The sequence below is a fragment of the Euleptes europaea genome, chromosome 10 (genome assembly GCF_029931775.1).
Source record: "Euleptes europaea isolate rEulEur1 chromosome 10, rEulEur1.hap1, whole genome shotgun sequence".
Classification (NCBI taxonomy): domain Eukaryota; kingdom Metazoa; phylum Chordata; class Lepidosauria; order Squamata; family Sphaerodactylidae; genus Euleptes; species Euleptes europaea.
Window position 1 is genome coordinate 9,033,433 of NC_079321.1, and position 23,414 is coordinate 9,056,846.

The 23,414-nt window shown below is 45.8% G+C and overlaps 1 protein-coding gene across 1 annotated transcript in view; it reads right to left on the reverse strand.

The window, feature by feature from the left end:
* Positions 1–23,414, reverse strand: part of PKHD1 (PKHD1 ciliary IPT domain containing fibrocystin/polyductin) — a 195,801-nt gene that overhangs the window by 134,536 nt on the left and 37,851 nt on the right. The window contains exons 18-29 of the mRNA XM_056856811.1: positions 22,862–23,049; positions 21,997–22,106; positions 20,303–20,487; positions 19,989–20,111; positions 19,499–19,604; positions 16,892–17,167; positions 14,388–14,518; positions 12,156–12,291; positions 9,857–10,052; positions 9,444–9,511; positions 6,533–8,155; positions 948–1,091 (exon numbers count right to left, since the gene is read on the reverse strand). Coding sequence (XP_056712789.1) covers positions 948–1,091; positions 6,533–8,155; positions 9,444–9,511; positions 9,857–10,052; positions 12,156–12,291; positions 14,388–14,518; positions 16,892–17,167; positions 19,499–19,604; positions 19,989–20,111; positions 20,303–20,487; positions 21,997–22,106; positions 22,862–23,049 — 3,286 coding nt within the window. The remainder of the gene's footprint in view (positions 1–947; positions 1,092–6,532; positions 8,156–9,443; positions 9,512–9,856; positions 10,053–12,155; positions 12,292–14,387; positions 14,519–16,891; positions 17,168–19,498; positions 19,605–19,988; positions 20,112–20,302; positions 20,488–21,996; positions 22,107–22,861; positions 23,050–23,414) is intronic.

Below are 23,414 nucleotides of genomic sequence, written 5' to 3' on the forward strand. Positions count from 1 at the left end.
ACCATTTAAGGGAGACTCAATCCAGCTTACAAACCTTCCCTTTCCCTCCCCACCACAGACACCCTGTGAGGTAGGTGGGGCTGAGAGATCTCTAACAGAGCTGTGACTGGCCCAATGTCACCCAGCAGGCTCCACGTGAGGAGTGGGGAAAACAACCTGTTTCATCAGATTAGAGTCCACCGCTCATGTGGAGGACTGGAGAATCAAACCCAGTTCTCCAGATTAGAGTCCACCACTCCAAACCACCGCTCTTAACCACTACACCATGCTGGCTCTCACTAAGAGGCAAACAATTCCGACAGAGTGATATCTACAATAGCTTAATGTCCACAAATGGGCAGATCCATCACTGGATTCCATTTATCACAATCACAGGGCTCTAGCCAACTGGGCTGGGTAAACTCAACAAGTTGGGAAGCAAAAGCCCCACGAAGCCTCTAAGGATTCCAGGTTCACAGTTTAGTACCTCACAATGGTGAACTGTGAGCAGTTGAAAAGACGGCAAGGCAACCTCCAATGGCTTGTTTCCTGCCCCTCCAACATAGTTAACTCTGAAGCATTCCTCCAACCCCAGGGGCAGAAGAAAGAGGCTCCACAGAGGCTGGAGGAAGGCTTCATACTTGGCTGACCGGAACAGTAGGAAACAAGAAGATAAGTTTCGACCCTTCGAGTCTCATTCCTTGCCTAGGATTGCTAACCTCCAGGTAGTAGCTGGAGATCTCCTGCTATTTCAACTGATCTCCAGCCAATAGAGATCAGTTCCCCTGGAGAAAATGGCCACTTTGGCAATTGGACTCTATGGCATTGACGTCCCTCCCCTCTCCAAGCCCTGCCCTGCCCTCCTTAGGCTCTACCCCAAAAACCTCCTACCTGTGGTGAAGAGGGACCTGGGAAACCTATCCTTGCCCCATAAACAAATCTCAATCATATTTAGTAAATGTACCCACCGTTCAAGGGCTGGGCTAAGCAGCTCAGATCCGTCATGGTGACACCATCCAGTATTTTGCAGGGAGCGCCACAGATGGTGACCGAGGTATTCCCTGGAGAAAATCCAGTCCCACGAATATGCACTTTCCCACCATCAAGACAGCCTGAAAAGAAAAGGGGGGAACCCCAGAGAATCACCAATTAGTTGAATGAGTGCCACGATTTCACTATCAAAATCCATCTCTCCTGGAACAGCTAGATGCGAGTCCAGGAGCACCTTAGAGACCGACAAGATTTCTGGGGTCAAAGAAGTTCCCTTAGTTACATACCGGTTTGACTCTCGAAAGCTTGTATCTTGAAAATCCTGTTGGCCTCTAAGGTGATACGGGACTTGAATCCAGCTGTTCTTCTGCAAACCAACATGGCTACCCTCTGAAGCAATGGTTTCTAGAGGCCATAGCTCAGTGGTAGAGCACTTGCTTGGCATGCAGAAGGTCCCAGGTTCAATCCCCGGCATCTCCAATTAAAGGAACCAGGCAAGTAGGTGATGTGAAAGACCCCTCCCTGAGACCCTGGAGTAGGCAATACTGACTTTGATGGACCAAGGGTCTCGTTCAGTATAAGGCAGCTCCATATGTTCATGTGTTCAATTATGGAGGAACAGCCACCATTGCTCCTTGTACCTGATTTAATTCTTTTTGTGTTTCAAGGAGAGCATGAGACAACTCACTCCTATCCTTTACTAGTTCACTTTCTACTAATTTTAGTCTCTCATTTTCACACTTGATCTCCTCTGATTTATCAAACATCTCCTGGCACTTAGGTTGGGAAGTTTCACAATGCTTATTGAAGGCACTGTTTTCCTGGGATCTAACAGGGTCGCTTTTGCCAATACTGTGCCCTGAAAGACCACCACGGGACTGACCCAACTTTGGCAGCCATCTCTTTAGTTTGCTTTGGCTGGGGTCACTGTTCAATGTCAATGTGCCATGGTAAACTATAGCTCAGGGAAAGGTGGGATCGCTCTGGCTGATTCTTGTAAGGCAAGACAAAATGTTTCTCAATGGAGAAAAAAGGGAGGGGGGGTTGAGCCTGAACTGAACCCTTTGGATGAAAATGCCACCTGCGGGTATTTCAAAGTGGCGAGGGGGGCACAGTGTTGCCCTGTTTCACAACAAAGGAGAGGGGGGTGAGTCAATCAGGGCTCCTTGGATTTTTAAATCGCTGGCTGTAGGTTAGCAGCTCAACATGGAAGGAGGTTCAGGGATTAAAACTGGGCTACAGTCACTACAATTCCAAATTTTAATACTTTTGCAAGCACTCTTTTTCTCTGGGTGTCAACCCAGGGTCCTTTTGGCTCAAAGGAGAGATTACTGCAGCTCCCTTTCAAGCATCTTAGATGGAAATTGAAGTTACTCACTCACTGCGGAGCTTCACCAAAACCTCTAGGATTGTTTCTCCTGCGTCTTGGCAAGACTTTCTCAAAGGTCTCGGCAGAGGGTCGGGCACTTGTGCCTCCTCTGATAAGACTATTAACTTGCAGTGCTGTCTCAGAGGACACATGGGGAAGTTCACCTCCCTGGACTCCGATAAGACTTTTTCTCTCTCTGGGGGAGCCTCACCAAAACTGCAAAGTCTCGGCAAAAGCGGGGAATTTTTCCTCCCACTTTTGAAAAGACTGGCCACTCTGGCACTGAAGTCTTGGCAGGGCTTGGGGCTATTTACTTTACCCAGTCCTGAAAAGACTATCTGCACTCTCAGCTCTTGGCTGGCACTAAAAGGGGGCACCTACAGCCTATAGCTGGGTCTGCTTTTAGAAAACTACTGAGGCTCGCTGGCCTAAAATGCTCTTGGCTCTCTGGCAGGCTAAATGGACTCCTGCTTTTATTTACTAAGCAGGCTTCCACTGGGCAAATTCTACACTATTTAAAAGGAACCTGGTGGCAGGTATTTTAAAGATTTTAGCCCTAACCAAGGGTCCCTAGTCCTAACAGAGGAACCCAACCCACAATTTCTACAGTGCCTACACTGGCAAACAACAGAAAAAGGCAAAGATGCCAAAGGGACAGATTCCCCCCTGATAGATTTGCTCTGAGCACAAGCACACTCTGAAACATATGCAGACACACTTTTGGGGTTTTGTTATTGAGCTCTTCCACTGGCTGGGTCCCTAGGCGTCTGTTTCATTGAGAACACATGTTTGCAACCACACATTCTCATGAAACAGGGTTTGCCCAAAAATTCTCCACCAAATCTGTTACGCCAAGCACAGAGGGTCTCCTTTATTTGGGGAAATTAGCTGAAGATAGAGCTATGCAAGAGGCTGGCGTGGGAATTTTGTTAGCCAATTATGCGCCAGTTGAGCAAACCAGTGGAAAATACCCAATAAAGAGGAAGCTTTTATGAATTTTAAGGATTTTATCCCCTTCAGGGATGGGCTGTAATGTGGAAAGTACTGGCCATCCCTGTGACCTGTGACCTCCCAAAAACAATACATTTGTAAGGATTTGAAGGCCCATGACCTGCAAATTGAGCACAGTGGGGCTGGGAGATCTCCCAGAATTTCAACTGATCTCCAGGCTACAAAGATCAGTTCCCTTGGAGACAAAAGACGGCTTTGGAGGGTGGATTCCATGGCCTTATGCCCCACTGAGGTCCTTCCCCAAACCCTGCTCTCCTCAGGCTGTGCCCCCAAAATCTCCAGAAATCTCTCAACCCAGAGCTGGCAACCCTAGAGTGACTCCTTTGTAGATCGTTCCAACAAATGCATGAATCTTTGAGTGGCTTACGAAAACACTGTGGAGGCTACAAGGCAGTGATTAATACCCCATTAGTTCTTAAGAGGATTTCGTTCGGTGCCTCCAGAGCTCGGAGCCTGCACAATATATCCCTATTAATGAGCTCTGAAGTCCTGCAATGCCCTTCATTAAACAGTTAAATGCAATGGGGTTTTACTGACTCTTTACTGTTATAGAGAGGCCGAGTACTCAAAAGCGGAAGCGAGAGGAGGAGGAGGAGGAGGAGGAGGAGGAGGAGGAGGAGAAGAAGAAGAAGAATTGATTTTTATACCCTGCTTTTATCTACCTTTAAGGAGTCTCAAAGCAGCTTACAATCCCCTTCCCTCCCCACAACAGGCACCTTGTGTGAGGTAGGTGGGGCGGAGAAAGTTTGGAGAGAGCTGTGAAAGGCCCAAGGTCACCTTCATGGGGAGGAGTGAGGAAACAAACCCGGTTCACCAGATTAGAGTCCGCCACTTTTAACCTCTACACCACACTGGCTCTCAGAGAGAGGGGGAGGGGGTGATAGGACAGGTTGTGGGGCTTGAAGAATAAGAAGAGTTGGTTTTTATATGCCAACTTTCTCTACCACTTAAGGAAGAATCAAACTGGCTTACAATCACCTTCCCTTGCCCTCCCACAACAGATACCCAGTGAGGTAGGTGAGGCTGAGAAAGCTCTAAGAGAACTGTGACTAGCCCAAGGTCACCCAGCTGGCCTCAGGTGTAGGAGAGGGGAAACCAACCTGGTTCACCAGATGAGCATCTGCCACTCATGTGGAGGAGTGGGGAATCAAGCCCGGTTCTCCAGATCAGAGTCCACCATCTGCGGACTGATTTCAAGGCCAGTCATAGGATTCTGAAGCTGAGAATACACCGTATGTCTGTGGCACAGGGTTTGCTGCCTTGGCCGGGGAAATACCTGAAGATTTGGGGATGGAGCCCGGGGAGGGCAGGGATCTCAGCAGGGTACAATGCCATATAGTCTGCCCTCCAAAGGAATCATTTTCTCCAAGGGAACTGATTGTTGTCCCCTGGAGATCAGTTGTAATCCCGGGAGATCTCCAGGCCCTAGCTGGAGATTGGCACCCCTCCTGTGGCTGGAAACAGTGTGATCAGGATGGGCTCAGAAAGCTGCCGAAGCAGAAAATGTTTCTCATTTACTGCAACAGAGCATGTTTTATCACTAAGGAAAAACGATAGTAAATCTTGGAGGGTTGCCGATGATTAACATCTTCATGACGATGCATTTCTCGTAAGCCGAGCCCACCGGCGTACTGTCAACAGCGCATGGCAGTGCTCTCGCCCTACCAAGTTTACGGTACGCATCAGTCATGGGTGGCCCCACTTACCGAAACACCCAGCTTTTTTCCCCTGCTGGGATGAGGGCCAGATCCACTAGCAGGAGGATCAGGCAGAGAGCAATGGTTTGCCAAATCAGACTGGAAATCAGGGCGTCTGGGACACGTGACCCTTGGTATTTCTGCTTCTGCTTTTTTCCCACTCTGCAAGTCCCACCCTGAACCCTGAAGGCAGCTCTCATCAGTGGGGAAGAACACTGGGGATTTCCGGCTTCCGGTGCTAGCTTGACAAGTCGCTTTCAGCTCGTGCTCCATTAAGCAGTTTTATTTTCTAGTTTTTCATCTCAATTTGCTTTGGTTAATTTTTCCTGCTTGATATAAACTGCAGGCTTGTTTTCTTTTCTTTGAATGACTGCCTTTGGAGTCCAGTTGTTTAGTTTAATTTCTTTTATATTATTTATTGTATTTATCCCCTCTTTGTATTTCTTTGTATTTCTTCTATATTTCTTCTGTATGAGTTATGTAGGGAATGTGGCATTTTTAGTATCTTTCTAACTTAACTCTTTTTCTTTTCGTTTGTATTTCTCATATTATTATTTCTTTTATGTTTTATTTAGGTAGTTTAAGGTATTAATCAGCTCCCTCACTTTTCTATTTTAGAACTAATTAAGGAGAGAGCAGTGTGGTTTTTTCGCTGTCTCTCCTTTCCTCATAGCCTCTCAGCCATTGGTGCCAGCCTTAATGACTTAGAACTTTTAGAAGATTTATTAGTGGTAGTGGGCAAGACAGCAGGTGTGGGCGCTGGCACCTCTTCCTAAGGGACCACATGCCCCCTTGTTTGATGGGGTTGGTTGCTGGGGTGCAACGCAGCAGGAAGCTCCTTCATGTGCCGCCCACTTAAACGGCCACCCTATGTTTGTGGCCAAACCATAGGCTTACCGGGATAAAAAGCCTAACAGCAGAGGTAACAAGGAATCTGACAGTCACTACAGGAATGGTGGTAGAAAATGCCATCGAGCTGCAGCCAAACCCCTGTAGGGTTTTCGAAGCAAGAGACTAACAGCGGTGGTTTTGCCTGCCTCTGCATAACAGCCCTGGACTTCCTTGGTGGTCTCCCATCCAAGTGCTAACCAGGACCAACCCTGCTTAGTTTCTGAGAACTGACGTGATTGGGCTAGCCTGGGCCATCCAGAACAGAGCATGAGATGAGGCGGTTTGCCACTGCCTGCCTCTATGTAACAACCCTGGACTTCCTTGGTTGTTTCCCATCCAAGTACTAGCCAGGACCGACCCTGCTTAGCTTCCAAGATCTGACGATATCTAGCTAGCCTGGTCAGTCCACCCAATACAGGTTTTGTATCGGAGAGGCCTAACATCTCTGCTCCCACTTTTACACCAGTTGCATATGTCCAGTTTGTACTTGGCAGGAGTGAGGTAACCACCACTCTCCTGTGGCTGCTTCCCACACAACGAGCTCCAATAAGGAAGGAAAGGCAATTCAGCTATTCGGAGCAGCCTGTGCACTTACCATGGTTGCTGTCCACAGATGTAATGGTCAAGAGAGAAGTGAACATCAAGCTTGAGGAAGCTCCGCCTCGGAGGACATCCCCGCCTGTCACATTATAGACCCCAGCAGGAAGCCAAGGAACTATGCAGCGCAAAGTTCTATCATTTCCAGTGACGTTGGTGCAGGCAGCCCCTCCGATAAAAACATACATGTCTTCTGTCCGCCTGATCCGTGACACGGTTATTGTCAGAAAGGGGTTCGCAGCAGGTAGAAGGAAAAGGAAAACCGGAGTGGAATCTTCGCTGTAGTTTATTTCGCCAACGAAATACAAGATGTCATCGACGTAGAGCCTCACACCGATGATTCCGTGACCTGAAGGGACAAGGCACCGAACAGACCACCACGAGGCATCGGTAAGGAAACAGTGATGGTTTTCTATGATAATGGAGGTCTCGTTCCTTCCTTTTAACGCTATGCCCTCCAGTGTAAGCAGTCCTCCGCCATTGATGCTAAAATTCTGAGGGTAAAACTGGAGCACACGGGGGTCTACTCTGAAGATATTGGAGCCTTTCCGACGAAGGCAAGCCTGTCCCCACCTTGTGTGCTGTACAGAAACAATGTGTTCACCTGCAACGAGGGTGTCTATCCAGCACTCAACGCTGGTTTCATTCCAAAAAGTGATATTGCAAGGGAGATGACCGTCCACCTCTATTGAGGTTTCTTCCATTGTCCAAGCTGAACTCTGACCTCTGACGAGCAAACGAATTGACATCTCATTGAATTCCACAGTCACAGCATCAATAACGAAGGTCAGATTTTCGAGAAGGTAGAACGAACAGTCTTCCAGGCAATGACTGTCAATCCCGTTGACGGTCACCATAAAACCAAGGTCTTGAGATCCATTGCAGAACTGCCTGTAGTCCATGAGAAGATCACTCCGCAAGAGAGCACACCTGATAATGTTATCATTGGAGCTCTGGATCTCACAGGTGAAATTGCCGGCCAGATTCACCCGAGACAAATTAGTCTGAGATTTTAAATTTTGGCCAGATATAGTGAGCAACTGACCACCACAAATTGAACCATGAGATGGGGAAACAGTCTTTATCAGTGGGGCAACCATAAAGTGCTGCCTCACAGCCGATATGTTGGCATAACCCATCTGCTTCTGGAGAATTCTGATGGGGTACCATCCCGGCTCGAAAATATTTAGCGGTAAGGAGCATTGAGCGCCCACTGTAGAATCATTGGCTTGCTCTGCCTTGAGCTCACATTCCACATCCCCAAGGAGAGCCACCAAATCAGTCACGTTGTCTGCCTCTATTTTCAGCCCCAGGGTATCATTCACCATTTCTATTTCAACATCGACAACGTTGAGAATCAAAGACATTTTGTAAAGAAAGGTAAAATTGGAGACAATCAAGACAGGCAGGTCCGCAGATGATCTGTTGCCAATAAACACCTGCACATGCACCGAAAGGTCTTGTACGGTGGCATTGGTCAGCTGAGTAGCCGGCGGAGTATGGCACACAATCTTCTTTTCATTCAGGTAGGTAACAGGACAGGGCTGTGAGCCCACGAAGATGGAGACCATATCTCGGTTGCTGGTGAAGCCTGTGCCAGAGATTGTGAGGGGCGTTCCACCTAGGATAACAAAATGATGATGCAGTATAATTAAATCTCATCAAAATAGAAAGATATCATTTAGACCAGAGATACCCAATCTTTTACGAAAAGGGCACCTTTGAAATTCTGAAACAGTTTGGTGGACACAAGCCACAAAATGGCTGCCACAGCCACAAAATGGCTGCTACAGCTTGCCTTCAGACACACAGTGAAGATCCTTGTGCTGTGGTGGCAGCTGCTGCCAAAGCCACGTTTTTAAAAATCTGCAAAGCCAATCAAATCTCCAATGGCCAATCAGAATCCAACAAGAAGAAGAGGAGGAGGAGGAGGAGTTGGTTTTTATATGCTGACCTTCTCTACCACTTAAGGGAGAATCAAACCGGCTTACACTCACCTTCCTTTCCCCATCCCCACAACAGACACCCTGTGAGGTAGGTAGGGCTGAGAGAGTGTTACTAGCCCAAGGTCACCCAGCTGGCTTCATGCGGAGGAGTGGGGAAACGAATCCAGTTCACCAGATTAGCCTCCGCCGCTCATGTGGAGGAGTGGGGAATCAAGGTTCTCCAGGTTAGAGTCCACCGCTCCAAACCACCACTCTTAACCACCACACATGCTTGCTGGTCAAAAGGCCCACTTGGCCCAGCCCACTTTCTAAAAATACTTGGCAGGCACCAGGAAAGGTGTTGGTGGGCACCATGGTTCCGCACAGGCACCACATCGAGGACCTCTGATTTAGACTTCAACTTCCTCTTAGTCTGAACCAAGTTTCCATCCACAGAACATTAATGTTCGCCATGGCCAAAACATGGGAGGCATGGATGGGGAGTAAGGAGGGACTAGATTTCATAGGACCTGCTGAACTCTTTCACAAGATCTGTTCTGTCGGCAGCTAACAAAACGTAACCTGCTTGCTACAGTCACCCATTTTCTAAAGATTCCTTCCATCAGAGCAAAGGAGGGCACCCGGATGCCCATGGGTACCACATAGGGTTGCCAGGTCTCTCTTCGCCATCAGCGAGAGATTTTGGGGGCAGTGTCTGGGGAGGAGAGGGACGTCAATGCCACAGAGTCCAATTCCCAAAGCGGCCATTTTCTCCATGTGAACTGATCTCTATCGGCTAGAGATCAGTTGTAATAGCAGGAGACTTCCAGCTGGAGGTTGGCAACCCTAGCACCATATTGGTGACCCCTGATTTACAAAAATTCACATATAGGTAACTGGACAAATTTCTGTATCAGGAAAAAGAGACTTATCGGTGATCGTTTAGTATCCTATGACGTGTACAGACATATTGGTGCTACGTACCAAGCAAGGAACTGCAACACGGTTCCATTCCGAAGACGTCTGTAACATACTGGATGAACGGCTCCACCCTGGAAAATAAATCCCATGCTTATCAACTGTCTGCATTTTATCACACAGAAAATCCCATATCATCTTGGGCCCTTCCTATTCTGGGACATGAACTTAAGGTGCAATTCAGAGAGCTGGCTGTCCCCATATAGGGTTGCCAACCTCCAGGGGAACTGATCTTTATTGGCTGGAGATCAGTTGTAATAGCAGGAGATCTCCAGCTACTATCTGGAGGTTGGCAACCCTAGGCCCATGACACAAAGCAGCCTTAAATGCCCTACGGAATGCTGGAAGATCCCGCAAGGCATGGACTTCCCTGGGGAGCTCCATTCAATTCACAATTCAAGACAGTTGCATTCTCTTACCCTTTAGCGCCTAATGGGATGTTGTTAAGGAAGATGGAAAGGTTGTACAGTCCACGTGTCAAGGAAGGCAGCACTACGCCGAGTCCACGATGGGTCTGTTCCCGGATTTCTACCACAGACTCCTGAAGCATTACCTTCACGTCCAACCCAGTATAATTTGCAAATGGTGATATACCAATGAAGAGTGTCTGACCTCCTGCAAAGAAGGAAACAGAATAATTTGCATGCCTTGATGTTAATTAAATCTGTAGCAGCAAGAGAAACAACCCTATTAAATCCAGACACAAGCATAGATTCCTATGCGCTGCCATGCCTCGACAATGCTTCTCTGTTACTAGGGTTGTCCCACATCTGTGGCCATGTTCTAAAGCTTTGTTCAGAAGAGGAAAGCGAAGAAGAACTCACCAGCTCGCTTGTCTCCTCTACTTGCAGGTATTTAGCTGGACGGGATAGAGGCACAAGGCCTTGAGCAAGAGCCAAAGGGCTCTTCCCCCTTGGCTCACAGCCTGGGATCTGCACAAGTCTCCCTGGCAGGCCCAGACCAGCTCAGATTTTTGTGTTTTCTTGTTGAGATGATTTTGTCATTTGGTTTTTTTTTCCTCTTTTGTAAACCCCTTTGGAGAGAGCCAGCATGGTTAGGGTTGCCAACCCCCAGGTAGTAGCTGGAGACCTCCTGCTATTACAACTGATCTCCAGCCGATAGAGATCAGTTCCCCTGGAGGAAATGGCCGCTTTGGCAATTGGACTCTATGGCATTGAAGTCCCTCCCCTCCCCAAACCTCACCCTCCTCAAGCTCCATCCCAAAAACCTCCCGCAGGTGGCAAAGAAGGACCTGGCAACCCTAAGTATGGTGTAGTGGGAAACCCCAGTTCAAATCCCCACTCCTCTATAGAAACTTGCTGGGTGACCTTGGGCCAGTCACACACTCTCAGCAAGGGTTGCCAGGTCCCTCTTCCCCACAGGTGGGAGGTTACGGCCGGAGCTGGAGAAGGGTGGGGTTTGGAGAGGGGAGGGACTTCAATGCCATAGAGCCCAGTTGCCAAAGCAGCCATTTTCTCCAGGTGAAATGATCTCTGTCGGCTGGGTATCCATTGTAATAGCAGGAGATCTCCAGCTAGTACCTGGAGCTTGGCAACCCTACTCTCAGCCTCGACCCTGGCAAGTATTTGGAGGGAGACCTCCAATGATGTGGAGGCAGGCAATGGCAAACCACCTCCGAACGTCTCTAGCCTTGAAAACCCTATGGGATCACCATAAGTCAGCTGTGACTTGACGGCAACCCCCACCCCCTTTGGGTCCTTCCAAGGAGAAAAAGCAGAATAAAAACCCTTAAACAAATAAATAAAATAAAATAATGGAAAGCAGAAGTCTACCCGGATGTAACTAAATGGGCAAATAAAGTAGCAGAATATGTAACTATGACTAAGTTAATGTCTTTAGTGAATAATAGATCAACCTCTGATTTTTATGAAAAACTGAAAGTATTCCTTGATTATATAGTTAACTGACAAAAATAATAGAATGTTAAAATTTAAGTAAGAAATGCATCATTGAATATGCAATTATAACATTCAAAGAAGGCGTAATAGAATCAAAGTTAAAGAGTAAGTTCCATTATAATGTAAGAATTTGACTTGTATGTTTATAGGTTTGTATGTTTTGTAATATTCGTTTGGAAAATAAAAAAACTTAAAATAAAATAAAATAACAGCCTTTTGACCATCTTTCCATTTTTAACAGCAAACGCCTGTGAGTTCTGACGCTGACAACCATCCTAAGGACTTGCCCCGGAGTCTGATAACCAGAGAGATTCTGCCTTGATATGGAAGCTGAAGTTTACTGTCAAGTGAAGTATAGCAGCGGCTACTAAGCTGATCTTCTGTGTTGGATTCCCCTGCTCCCATCAGCTCTGCTAAAGGACTCCGAAAGTCCTTAAGGAACATATCGGATGTGTTTTCTGGATGCAGTTTTAGCCAGAATATGGAAAATGCAGGCAAAACGCACTGGGAGAGCAAGGCGACCTCTGACGGGCGGAAAAGGCATGCAGAATCAAAAGGAAGCCCCGATGCAATTGGTGGGAGGTGACCACGGGGAAACGTCCCTGCATAAAAAGCCCTTGCTGAAGACCAGCCATTAATAAAACTCTCGTTCAACCCATCCGCTTGAGTCTCCTGTCTGCATTCTGTGGGTTGGGGGCAAACAGCAAATCTTTTCCAGAGGAAAACATTAGGAAATTAGGAAAAGGATGGAAGGAGAATTTTTAAAAAAACCAATGCGTACGTGGAATTTCTCTTTTACCTGCTATGCTGCTCGTATTTCTGCTCAGTGAAGTAATCAATGGGTTTAGTGAAGAATCATATGTGAACGCCCTGGCAAAGGGAGTAGATCCATATTCACTGACCAGCATCACATGGACTATGTGGGCTTCTCCTCTCTAGAAATAAAGAGCAGAAAATATGCAAAAAGGGACATTGTGCAATAATACGCCAATTGGCCCCACTGGCAGAAGAAGCAGGAAGCATTCCCTTCCCTTTCCCCCTCCTCACAGCAGTCTGCCAACCCGTGTGGCTACTAGTCCATATGGGCCCTGGCCTGTGACCTGGAGGATAAACTTCCCAGAGGTCACAAAGGACTGCTGGGGGGAGAGCAAACCCAGGAATACCTGCGATCCTTGCACAGTCCTGGCACTGGATTCTACCCATAAATCTTCTCCAACTTAACTATACTAGATTGTTGAACAAACCATTTTGCATAATTGAGGATTTCATGATTCGTTGCAGAATGGCAACAATTAAGCTGAATATGCTTTCAAGAATCAAAGACCCGTGCTGATAAAACCTCTTCTTGTTACTGTATTAAATACTCCATTATCTAGTACAGGGTCCCCAACGTGATGTTTGTGGGTGCCATCATACTAGGACTGTGGTACAAAACAGGAATACCCTTATGCTATTGTGCTAAAGTCAATGAAAATAGACAGGACGTCAGAAAAGTGCAATATATATGTCTATCAAATAGTACCAGAACCACAAAATATACACAACAATTACATATGTTCTCAGACATAGTAATAAACAAACATACAATTATATTATATTGAAGTCTTCAGATTAACACAAAGTATTTTCTCTATCTCTTGCAGGAGATTTGAGGAAAGAATGCATCACAGGAAAACGGTGACTAGAAATACAGTGGACCATATGGCTTGAAGCTTATATTTCCTTTCCTTTCCAGGTAACGTTTACAGAAGACAATGTCTTTCCAAAGGAGAAAACCTCAAAGAAGAGGACGGCCTGGAGGCCTCATTCAAGAACTGTTTTGCATTGCTCAAAATGAGCTAGGCTTTTTCAGCTCTCCAAGATAATATTCTTGTAAACTCATCCTCATATAGACAGTGTCATATCGCTATTACTTCCATCCTGCTGGATCAGATCTCTACTGAAGGTAAGCTGGGGCAGCTATTTTGTGGCTGGCTCACCTCCTGGGGCAGCTATTTTGTGGCTGCGCCCATCACACCGTGTCAGAATTCCAAAGGTGCCCACAGGTGCTCAAAAAGGCTGGGGAGCCCTGACCTAGAGTATCATGGACTTGTAGAGGAAATACAAATATGCAGACCGTTACAAGTGAAAACAACATTCTTGAGTCCTGAAATATTTGAATTGCATATAGGGTTGCCAACCTCCAGGTGGTTTAAACAGATAAGAGCATCACTATGCCTGTACCTAGTAGGCTTGGAAATCAGCACAGTCAAAGTACAAAATTACAAAATTATTATTAGTGATTAGGACAAATTACAACAAGCGTTATACAACAACCACAAATGCTATCCTACTATGATACATATATACAAAGTCCAATCCATTCATTGGATATCCTACTTGAATTAGATTTTTCAACCTCACCATAAAGAAAAATTGCATATTTGCATCTATAGCATTGAGAATATGTGTACACCTGTGTGGTTGACATTGAGAGAATTTTGTATATATGTATCATAGTAGATAGCATTTGTGGTTGTTGTAGAACACCTGTTGTAATTTGTCCTAATCACTAATAATAATTTTGTAATTTTGTACTTTGACTGTGCTGATTTCCAAACCTCCAGGTGGTGGCTGGAGATCTTCCGCCATTACAACTGATCTTCTGGCGACAGAGATCAGTTCCCCTGGAGAAAATGTCCCCTTTGGCAATTGGACGCTATGGCACTGAAGTCACTCCCCTCTCCAAACCCCATCCTCCTCAGGTTCTGCCCCCAAAATCTCCAGGTATTTCCTAACCCACAGCTGACAACCCTGGTTACATATGCAGTCTATTATTTAACTGCCACTTCGCCAATCCAATTGGATATACTCATGCTGCTGCTGTGAAATAAAAATAAGAACCAGTGCAGATTCTGATCGAGTATCATCTAGTTTGGCCCTAAGTTATCAGGAGAGGATTAGCCTCCTTAACTACACAACCACAATATACAGGATAACAAGGTAACAGATCTCCCTTCCCTCATTAACAAAGAGTGGAGATGTTTCTTACTCGTGGAGGAAGCCTGCATTCAATTCTCGTTGCATTGCTGGCATTGGCATGAATTGGGCAAGGCTGAAAACCAAATACCACCAAGTTTATCCCATCAAAACCTGAACCCGTGAGGGTTACTGGAAGTCCACCTGTAAAAAAAAAAAAAAAAACCATGACCAAATTATACCATGTATATAAGAACAGACATTTGAAACTCCAAGTCATTAATATATGAGCCTCTGCTGTGAAGGAAAAGGTTGTAAGACATCAAAAAGCATTTTTGAAAAGCGCTGGGTCCTTTTTCTGCATCTTCGCCTCTGGCTTACAGATGTCCGTGATCCTGAACCTCAGTTTGCCAACTCTTGTGGGGATAGTCAAAAAGCTTTTGAAGAAAGGCTTTAAAAGAAGCTGGGAGAAAAAAATGTTGGGGTTACATTATTAAAAAAAAAAAAAAGATTGGATTTGGCCAAGTTATTCCAGGAATTTCTAGGCATTTATTAACAGTGCAGTCCTAGAGTTACACCTTTCTAACTCCATTGGAGACAAAGGGGGTGACTCTGTGTGAGTTTTCCTGAGCTAGACACCGCCCCACAGAATTGTCTCTTGTCACAATTTCCTGCCTCCCCCACAGCACCAGAGTCCCCAGTTAAAAGTTATAAACCTACCCAAGCCCCGACTGGTAAATGGTAAACAAAGGGTTATTTATTTACAGGTAGAGCGTCCCTTATCCGGACATCCCATGTCTGGACTGATCCAAAAACTGGACCCTTTGAGCAAGCACGCAGTCAGATCTGTGCTGCTTGCTTTTTCAATGTTTTCTCTCACCTAAAAAAAATTAAAAAAAATACAGTGTACACTGCATCGTAGGTGGAGACTGAAAGCCTGCAGTTGTTAGTTTGTTGTTCCTCTTGTTTAACAGCTGATACAGGTATTCTGGTGAGATAGTTACACCTTTGCTTTCTGATGGTTCAATGTACACAAAATGATTAAAAATATTGTTTAGCATTACATTCAGGCTATGTGTTTAAAGTGTATATAAAACATAAATGAATTTGGGTCCCATCCCCAAGACGTCTCATTATGTATATGCAAAAATGCCAAAATATTCCAACATACGGAAAGATCTGAAATACAGACCGCTTCTGGTCCAAAGCAGTCCAGATGAGGGATCCTCAACCTGTATTTATTTTATGTCATTGATAACCTGTTTTCTCCACATTGGAGACCCCAAAATGACACATGACATCCTCTCCCTTCTCCCTGTTATCTTCGCAACAACAATTCTATGAGGGGGATTAGGCTGAGAGTGCTCGACCAGGATGAGGTCACCCACTGAGTTCCATGGGAGAGTGGGGATTCGAACCTGGGTCTCCCAGAATGTAGCCCGATACTCTAGCTACTACACCACATGGGCTTTCATAATGAGGTAAACTGCTGGGAACTAGATGGTTTTGTTGTTGTTTTTAATGAACAAGAATGAAGTTTATCCAAAAAGAATGAGATTACTATGGTAAATATTAAGAATCCGCCAGGGGTTTGTCAGATGTATGATATTAAACCATATATGCCTAAGGAAAAACCTATCTCAGGCATGTTTATATAGGGTTGCCAGGTCCCTCTTCGCCACCAGTGGGAGGTTTTGCGGGCAGAGCCTGAGGAGGGTGTGGTTTGGGGAGGGACTTCAATGCCATAGCGTCCAAATGCCAAAGCGGCCATTTTCTCCAGGTGAACTGATCTCTATTGGCATGTGATCCCCACTCCTGAGCCGGCCAATAGGGATGCCAGCCTCCAGGTGGGATCTGGGAATCCCCCAGAATTACAGCTCATTTCCAGACTGCAGAGATCATTTCCCCGGGAGAAAATGGATGTGTTGGAGGGTAGACTCTATGGCCTTGTCCCCCACAGAGGTCCCTGTCCTCCCCAGGCTCCATCCCCAAATCTCCAGGAGTTTCCCAACCTGGATCTGTTAACCCTGCCCCCCATCCCCCACTGGTGGTGAGGGGGGACCTGGCAACCCTCATTCCCAACATGATCACTATGGCACTCACTGACAGCTTTCCTAGCACCTGCCAAGTGTTTAAGAACATAAAAAAGGCCCTGCTGGATCAGACCAAGGCCCATCAAGTCCAGCAGTCTGTTCCCACAGTGGCCAACCAGGTGCCTCTAGGAAGCCCACAAACAAGACGACTTTCTAGAAAATGGGCAGGGCCAGGTAGGGCTCTTGCCCAGCAAGGCTTCTGATTGGTCTTTGGAAATTTGATTGGCTGTGCAGATTTTAAAAAAAAATTACTAGGAGAGCAGCTACAACCACAGCAGAAGGATCTTCACCATGTGACTGAAAATGAGCTGCGGCAGCCATTTTGCGGCTGGCTCCGCCTTCTGCAGCAGCCATTTTGCAGCTGCGCCCACCATACTGTGTCAGAATTCCAGAGGTGCCCACGGCCTGAAAAAGGTGGAGGACCCCTGCCCTAGAGGAAAGCAGTTACAGAAAATGAAACCCGGAGCACTTTATTCACACATACCAATCTCAGAAGCCGTCGGAGGTTCAATGGCAGTCAATCTGGGCATAATCCTGAGGAAGATGTCACCTCCTCTACTTGCGTTGGCCGCAAATCCATAGGGTTTCACCAACATCGTAACTCTATGCAATCCTGCCGGCAATAAGTTCATCCAGCAAAGAGCGCTGCTGTGGTTGGAGGCCAAGACTTCACAGTCCCTCTGGGTCACCTCAATGAGCAGAGACTTGTGGTCAGCAGTGAGGCCAGATCCCACAAAGTGGATTAACATATGAACACCATCTTCTGAAATGACAAGTTCAGAGTGAAACACAGCAGGCCTCTTACGCACGGCTGTTTCCCTCACAGTCACCCCTCCGACGACTTCGGGTCTTTGGAGCAAAACATGTGCAGAACCGGGCGGGGGGGGACTCCAAAGAAACAGGAAAGACGCGAGGAACATGAGAACGCGGGAAAGTCCTCAGATGGACCATTGGTCTAACGCCACATGGCTCTAATCCGTAAAGCACGTGGGAAAGGAAGTTTTCATTATCCCCATATAAATGCTAGCTCTTCTCCCAGACTCCTAAATGTTTGATCAGAGATAGCTATTGTTATGAAGCCACAAAAATTGAGATTGGGCAACATGACGACTATGGATAAGACCTCATTGTCAAAGATTTACAGTGTGATCCACCCCATTGGACCTTAAGAACATAAGAAGAGCCTTGCTGGATCAGACCAGTGGTTAGGGTTGCCAGCCTCCAGGTGGTGATTGAAGAACTCCTGTTATTACAACTGATCTCCAGGTGACAGAGGTCAATACACCTGCAGAAAATGGCCACTTTGGAAGGAGTAGTTTATAGCATTATACCCCATTGAAGTCCCTCCCCTCCCCAAACCCTGCCCTCTTCAGGCTCCACCCCCAAAATCTCCAGGTATTTCCCAACCAGGAGCTGGCAACCCTACCAGAAGTTCATCTAGTCCAGCATCCTGTCTTCCACAGTGGCCAACCAATTCCTCTGGAGGTCCAACAACAGGAGCTCCAACAACCTTAACAAATTCCTCAGAAGTTCATATTCATTGTCTTTTTAAGTCTCTAGGTCTTTTAGTTGTCGGAAAAGGAACAGAACATGACAGGATTACCAAAAGGCTCAGGAACAAGAAGGCTAAGAGCTTCTATCCACGGGGTCTAGCTGCCTGAAGACTTTGACCACTGCACCGATGGACTATAAACAAATCCTCTGATGGATAATTATTTCAAATGGTAGAGGCTGCTATCAGCAAGACAGTTGCAATATACTTGCACGCACATCACATCAGTCAATGAATTATCCCTGGAGGACTCTCTGTTGAATGCAGGAAGTGACCCCCACTGCAGTGAGTTAAACTTGAGGTTAAAAATCTGCCCCGATGCTCGATCTGTGAAAGGGCTCCTAACCATGCCCTGTCATCACATAGTAGTAAGCATACATGTCTGAATTCATTCCCAGGGACACTCTGAAGAAATTTTTGCCATCATGTTCTGAACCAAAGGACAAAATGCACTTCTGTTGTAGTGAATGTGATGTGTGCAGATGGGTATTTTGGTGTTTGTCCCAGAAATGCAGATGTTTTCAAGAAAAGTACAACAACCATTCATGGCACAGTAGTTGGTCCAAAGTGTGTTTGTGCATATCAATATGCCGAAATCTTTTAAAAACCCGAAAAATACCTTTTCAGTGTTTTTCGGGGGAGGGGGTTACCATCATTTGAAAAGGCAACAATAAAGGTAGACGGATAAGCAGATCCCAAATAATGCCAATTTTTTTCAGCATTATTCGGGCCACTTCAGCCTTGCCACCATTTCTCACCCGCCCCTCTTAAACCCAAAAAATACCCGGGGGCAGGATTTGCACAGCCCTAGTCTCCCTGATTAACGCATGCGATGGTCGAGAAATCACTGGTCTTTGTTCAAGCTTCAGGAAATGCTATCAAATCTGGGAGCTCATTCACAATCCTTTACTCTTGGTTGAACAGGATGGTTTAGAAGGGGAGTGTGTGGCATAATCATGTGGGGGTTTTTTACTCTTAGTCTCTTTGGCATGAAGCACAAGTGTTTCCACTGCACAGAAAATTAAATATACTTGTGTCTGGACATATTTCTTTGTAAAGATGGATTTTTAAAAATGGAAAAATCAGATTATGTGCAGTCTTGAAAGGATTTTTGCCTCCTTTAAAATACTGTAAATTTAAGGTGATTTTTTTTTCTGTGTAAAAGCCGCAAGCCGGAATTAGATTCAAGGTTCACAATTCTCCAAAAAATCCCACTATATTAGTTATTTATTGTTGGACTATTCCTATGTCATAATACGAGGCACCTTTTACAATCAATTTCCCCCCTATTAAGTCGCAGCCAACTTATGGTGACCCGTAGGGTTTTCAAGGGAAGAGATGTTCACAGGTGGTTTGCCATTGCCTGCCTCTGAATAGCAGCCCTGGACTTCCTTGGTGACCTCCCATCCAAATACTGGCCAGGGCCGACCCTGCTTAGCTTCCAAGAGCTGACGAGATCGGGCTAGCCTGGGCCATCCAGGTCAGGGCTACAATCAAATAGTTGGATTATAATGAAAGGTAAAAAACACACAGGCTTACCTACAGAATATTCAACATTATTGACTAAAGGAGTAGATTCCAAGAGATACTGGAAGGTGCATGAGCCAGAACAGTTGCCTGAAACGTCATTCACGGCCACCACAACCTGGAGAGACAGAAGTAATGGAGAAGAAAGTTATTCGTGATGGAGGAGTAAAAAAGCAAAAACAAACCCAGAACCGAAATATTGGCCATTTATGCAGGGCTGTTTCCTTGCAGTCACCCCTGCCGACTGCTTTGGGGCTTCCTTTTATGTATGCCTTTGCTGCCCATCAGAGGTCGCCTCACACTCCCCGTGTGTTTCTGTGCATTTTGCCCACATTTTCCAGATTTTGGCAAAAACAGCATCTGGAAAACAGTTATCTGGAAATTACAGTTCCTTTATAGCAGTAAAAATGAGCTTAGCACCCCTCAGAAAGCTGGCGATTCGTCAGTTCCCCGATGCATGAAAACACCTCCCATTCACAAGGCAGGGATTCAACTTTCATACCTGTGTAAAGTCATTGGGGGTCGCAAGCATGTCTCCAAAAATTGGACAAATGAAAACACCCCCATCAAAGACAACACGGGCTGTAACTGCCGGGTTCAGACCAGTGAGGTTTTCGGCAGAGACCTTGAAGAAGAAGAGCAGGGGAGGGTCAGGAAATCAGATCCACTTTTCACCGATGTCATTAAGTATCAGGGTAGTAAACAGGTTTCAACTGCTTAAGGACAGTTTGCTTTTAATGTTTTTTTTGCAAACATGAGGAGACTTGAATTATTTTCATTCCTGGGGGAGAGGAGGAATTTAATAGATTGTCTTACATTGATGATATTAGGCAAGTCACCAGTCATTGAGGACCAAGTCAATGTCCATTTGCTTTGGTAACAGCTGCTCACGTCCTTCGTTACCAAAAAATCGCTGGCATTCAAGTACTGGGCTGTAAAATTATCAGCGTAGCTTTGCAGGAGCTTGTGGAGATGATGGGAAGAGATGGACACGGGAATGCCTGGAGAGAGGAGGAGGATAAAGCAACAGAGGTCAGGAGTAGGGTTGCAAACCTCCAAACCATACAGTATTAGCTAGAGATCTCCTGCTATTACAACTGATGTCCAGCCAATCTCCAGCTGATAGAGATCAGTTCACCTGGAAAAAAATGCTTTGGCCACTGGACTCTATGGCATTGAAGTCCCTCCCCTTCCCCAAACCCCACCCTCCTTAGGCTCCACCCCAAAAACCTTCCGCCGGTGGCAAAGAGGGACCTGGCAACCCTAGGCAGGGGCCAAGAAACTTTAAATGTGCTGGGGCCGAAACAAGAAAATGCAACCACATTAGTAAAGTGCAAGAAAAATGTGACCATCAAATAAAGCGCAAGTCACATTCAAAGGCACAGGTTGGATTAAACGGCTTGCGACATTTAGCCAAATTCAAAAAGTCCTCCTGAAATATGGAAACCAGAAAGAAGCCATTATGTTGATGCGTGTCTTCTCGCACCCCCAGATGTTACACCATTGTGGGGGGGGGGGCTGTCAAGTCACAGCTGACTTATGGCAACCCATAGGGTTTTCAAGGCAAGAGACATTGCCTGCCTCCGCATGGGCTGAGAGAGTTCAGAGAGAACTGTGACTGGCCCAAGGTCACCCAGCAGACTTCATGTGGAGGAGTAGAGAATCGAACCCGGTTCTCCAGAATAGAGTCTGCCGCTCTTAACCACTACACCATGCTGGCTCCGTTACACCATTAGCTACATCAACTCAAGATCAATTGATAGAAGTCCAGTCACAACTTTTACATTATCCAGTAAAATACAGGGCTCTCCAAGTTCACTTTGTTTGGTAGCCAGGCCAGCTAGATGGATTCTTTGGCTTTAGAGGCTGAGAAAATGAAAAGTAAGGTCTCCAGAGGCATGACCTCACAGTAATGGAAGAAGGAAGAGTTGCTAACCTCCAGGTGGAGCCTGAAGGTCTCCCAGAATTACAATTGATCTCCATACTACACAGATCAGTCCCTCTGGCTGCTTTGGAGAGTGGACTCTATGGTATTATATCCTGCTGAGGTCCCTCCCCTCTCCAAAACCTGCCCTCCCCAGGATCTACCTCCAAATCTCCAGGAATTTCCTAACCCAGAGCTGGCAACCCTAGAAGGAAGAGGACCTGAGCCAGGAAAACAGATGCTTTCCTCAGGACACAAAAACAAAGTACACAAGTACAAGAAAATATCCCCCCCCCAAAAAAAAAAAACCACAGGTATGTATTGTAAATTACAAAATGGGCTTCCTTGGTGGTCTCCCATCCAAGTATTAGCCAGGGCCAACCCTGCTTAGCTTCCATGATCTGAGGAGATCAGGCTAACCTGGGCCATCCAGGTCAGGGCTTTTCATCGCTATCCCGCACATATGAAGTAGTTACAGGAAAGTAATAATAATCTTCTTCCCTTTACTTTTAGGGAAGTGTTCTCAGGGAGGGTATATCTTCTTCCCTCAGTTTCCAAAGCAGAAAGCTCTTAATTCTCCATTTACCTGATATCACGACATCGGGAAGATGAATTCGAAAAGTTCCGCCAAGAGGCAGGCTTGCAGTTTGCATCCTCCGAACGGTCAGATTGACGCTCGCCTCACCCACATCTCCTCTGCATAAGAAAATGAAATATTCGATGCACTACTTTTATTGACTCGGGGCCAAGGACGGGGCTTCAACCATTTTAGGGTGTGCTATTGAAAAAGCCCACAACCATCCGGGACGCAAACCCAAATTCATATTTACCTCAGTGAGAAAAGAGGGAGTTCCTTGCAATAATCAGCCGCTAAGAAGGAGACGTTGAATACGGGCGAAGCTCCAACCACTGATACAGATTCTATCAGGCTCCCATGTGGATAAGGTGGTCTTGGTTCTCTTTGAAAAACTAGAAGGAAACAAATTTTGGATAGATCAGGGGGTTGAGATTTACTCTTTGGAATATTTAAAACAAACTCAGAATTTCTTTTTTAAATAAATGAGTAAATTTTCAAGGCATTTCGTATCAAAACATTCCAACAACTGACAACCAGGTTCCGAGTTTTAAAAATAGCCATCCATCGGTTTATTCAAATATCAAACAATTAGCTAAAAATGTAGTTTCAGAGGGTAGCCGTGTTGGACTGCAGTAGAACAGCTAATTTGAGTCCAGTAACACGTTAGAGACCAACAAGATTTTCAGAGTATGAGCTTTCAAGAGTCAAAACTCCCCTCATCAATCCTGCTAGTTTCTAAGGAGCTGCTGGACCGGAATCTAGCTTAGCTAGAAATGTGTTCTCTAAAGATCAATCCTTTTGTCTTGAAAGGCAAATGCTACATTTTTCCCCAAAAGAAAAAAAATAGTTTAGGGTAAGGGTTACCTTTTGGTACGTTATCTCTACGTCGCACATTAAGGAAGAGAAGATAATTAAATTACCAACTATGTCTCTGTCTGAAACTATGATCTCATCCACGAAGAATGAGGCAGACGACTCAGCTGCACCAGAAAGGGGTTCAACATCAATCTGATATAGAAACACTGAAGAATTTTTCGGAAGATCTTTTAGGGATTCAGAATTCTTCAAACAATACCTCCAAAGATCAGTACACATAAACTTCCAGCTGAAAAACAATCAAAATACATTAATGCCAGTGTGTGTGTGTGTGTGTGTGTGTGAGTGTGAAGTGCCGTCAAGTCGCTTCCGACTCATGGCGACCCCATGTATGAAAGTCCTCCAAAATGTCCTATCTTTGACAGCCTTGCTCAGATCTTGCAAGTTGAAGGCTGTGTCTTCCTTTATTGAGTCCTTCCATCTCTTGTTGAGTCTTCCTCTTTTCCTCCTGCCCTCAACTTTTCCTATCATGACTGTCTTTTCCAGTGACTCTTGTCGTCTCATGAAGTGACCAAAATAAGATAGCCATTAATGCCAATAGGCTGACTAAA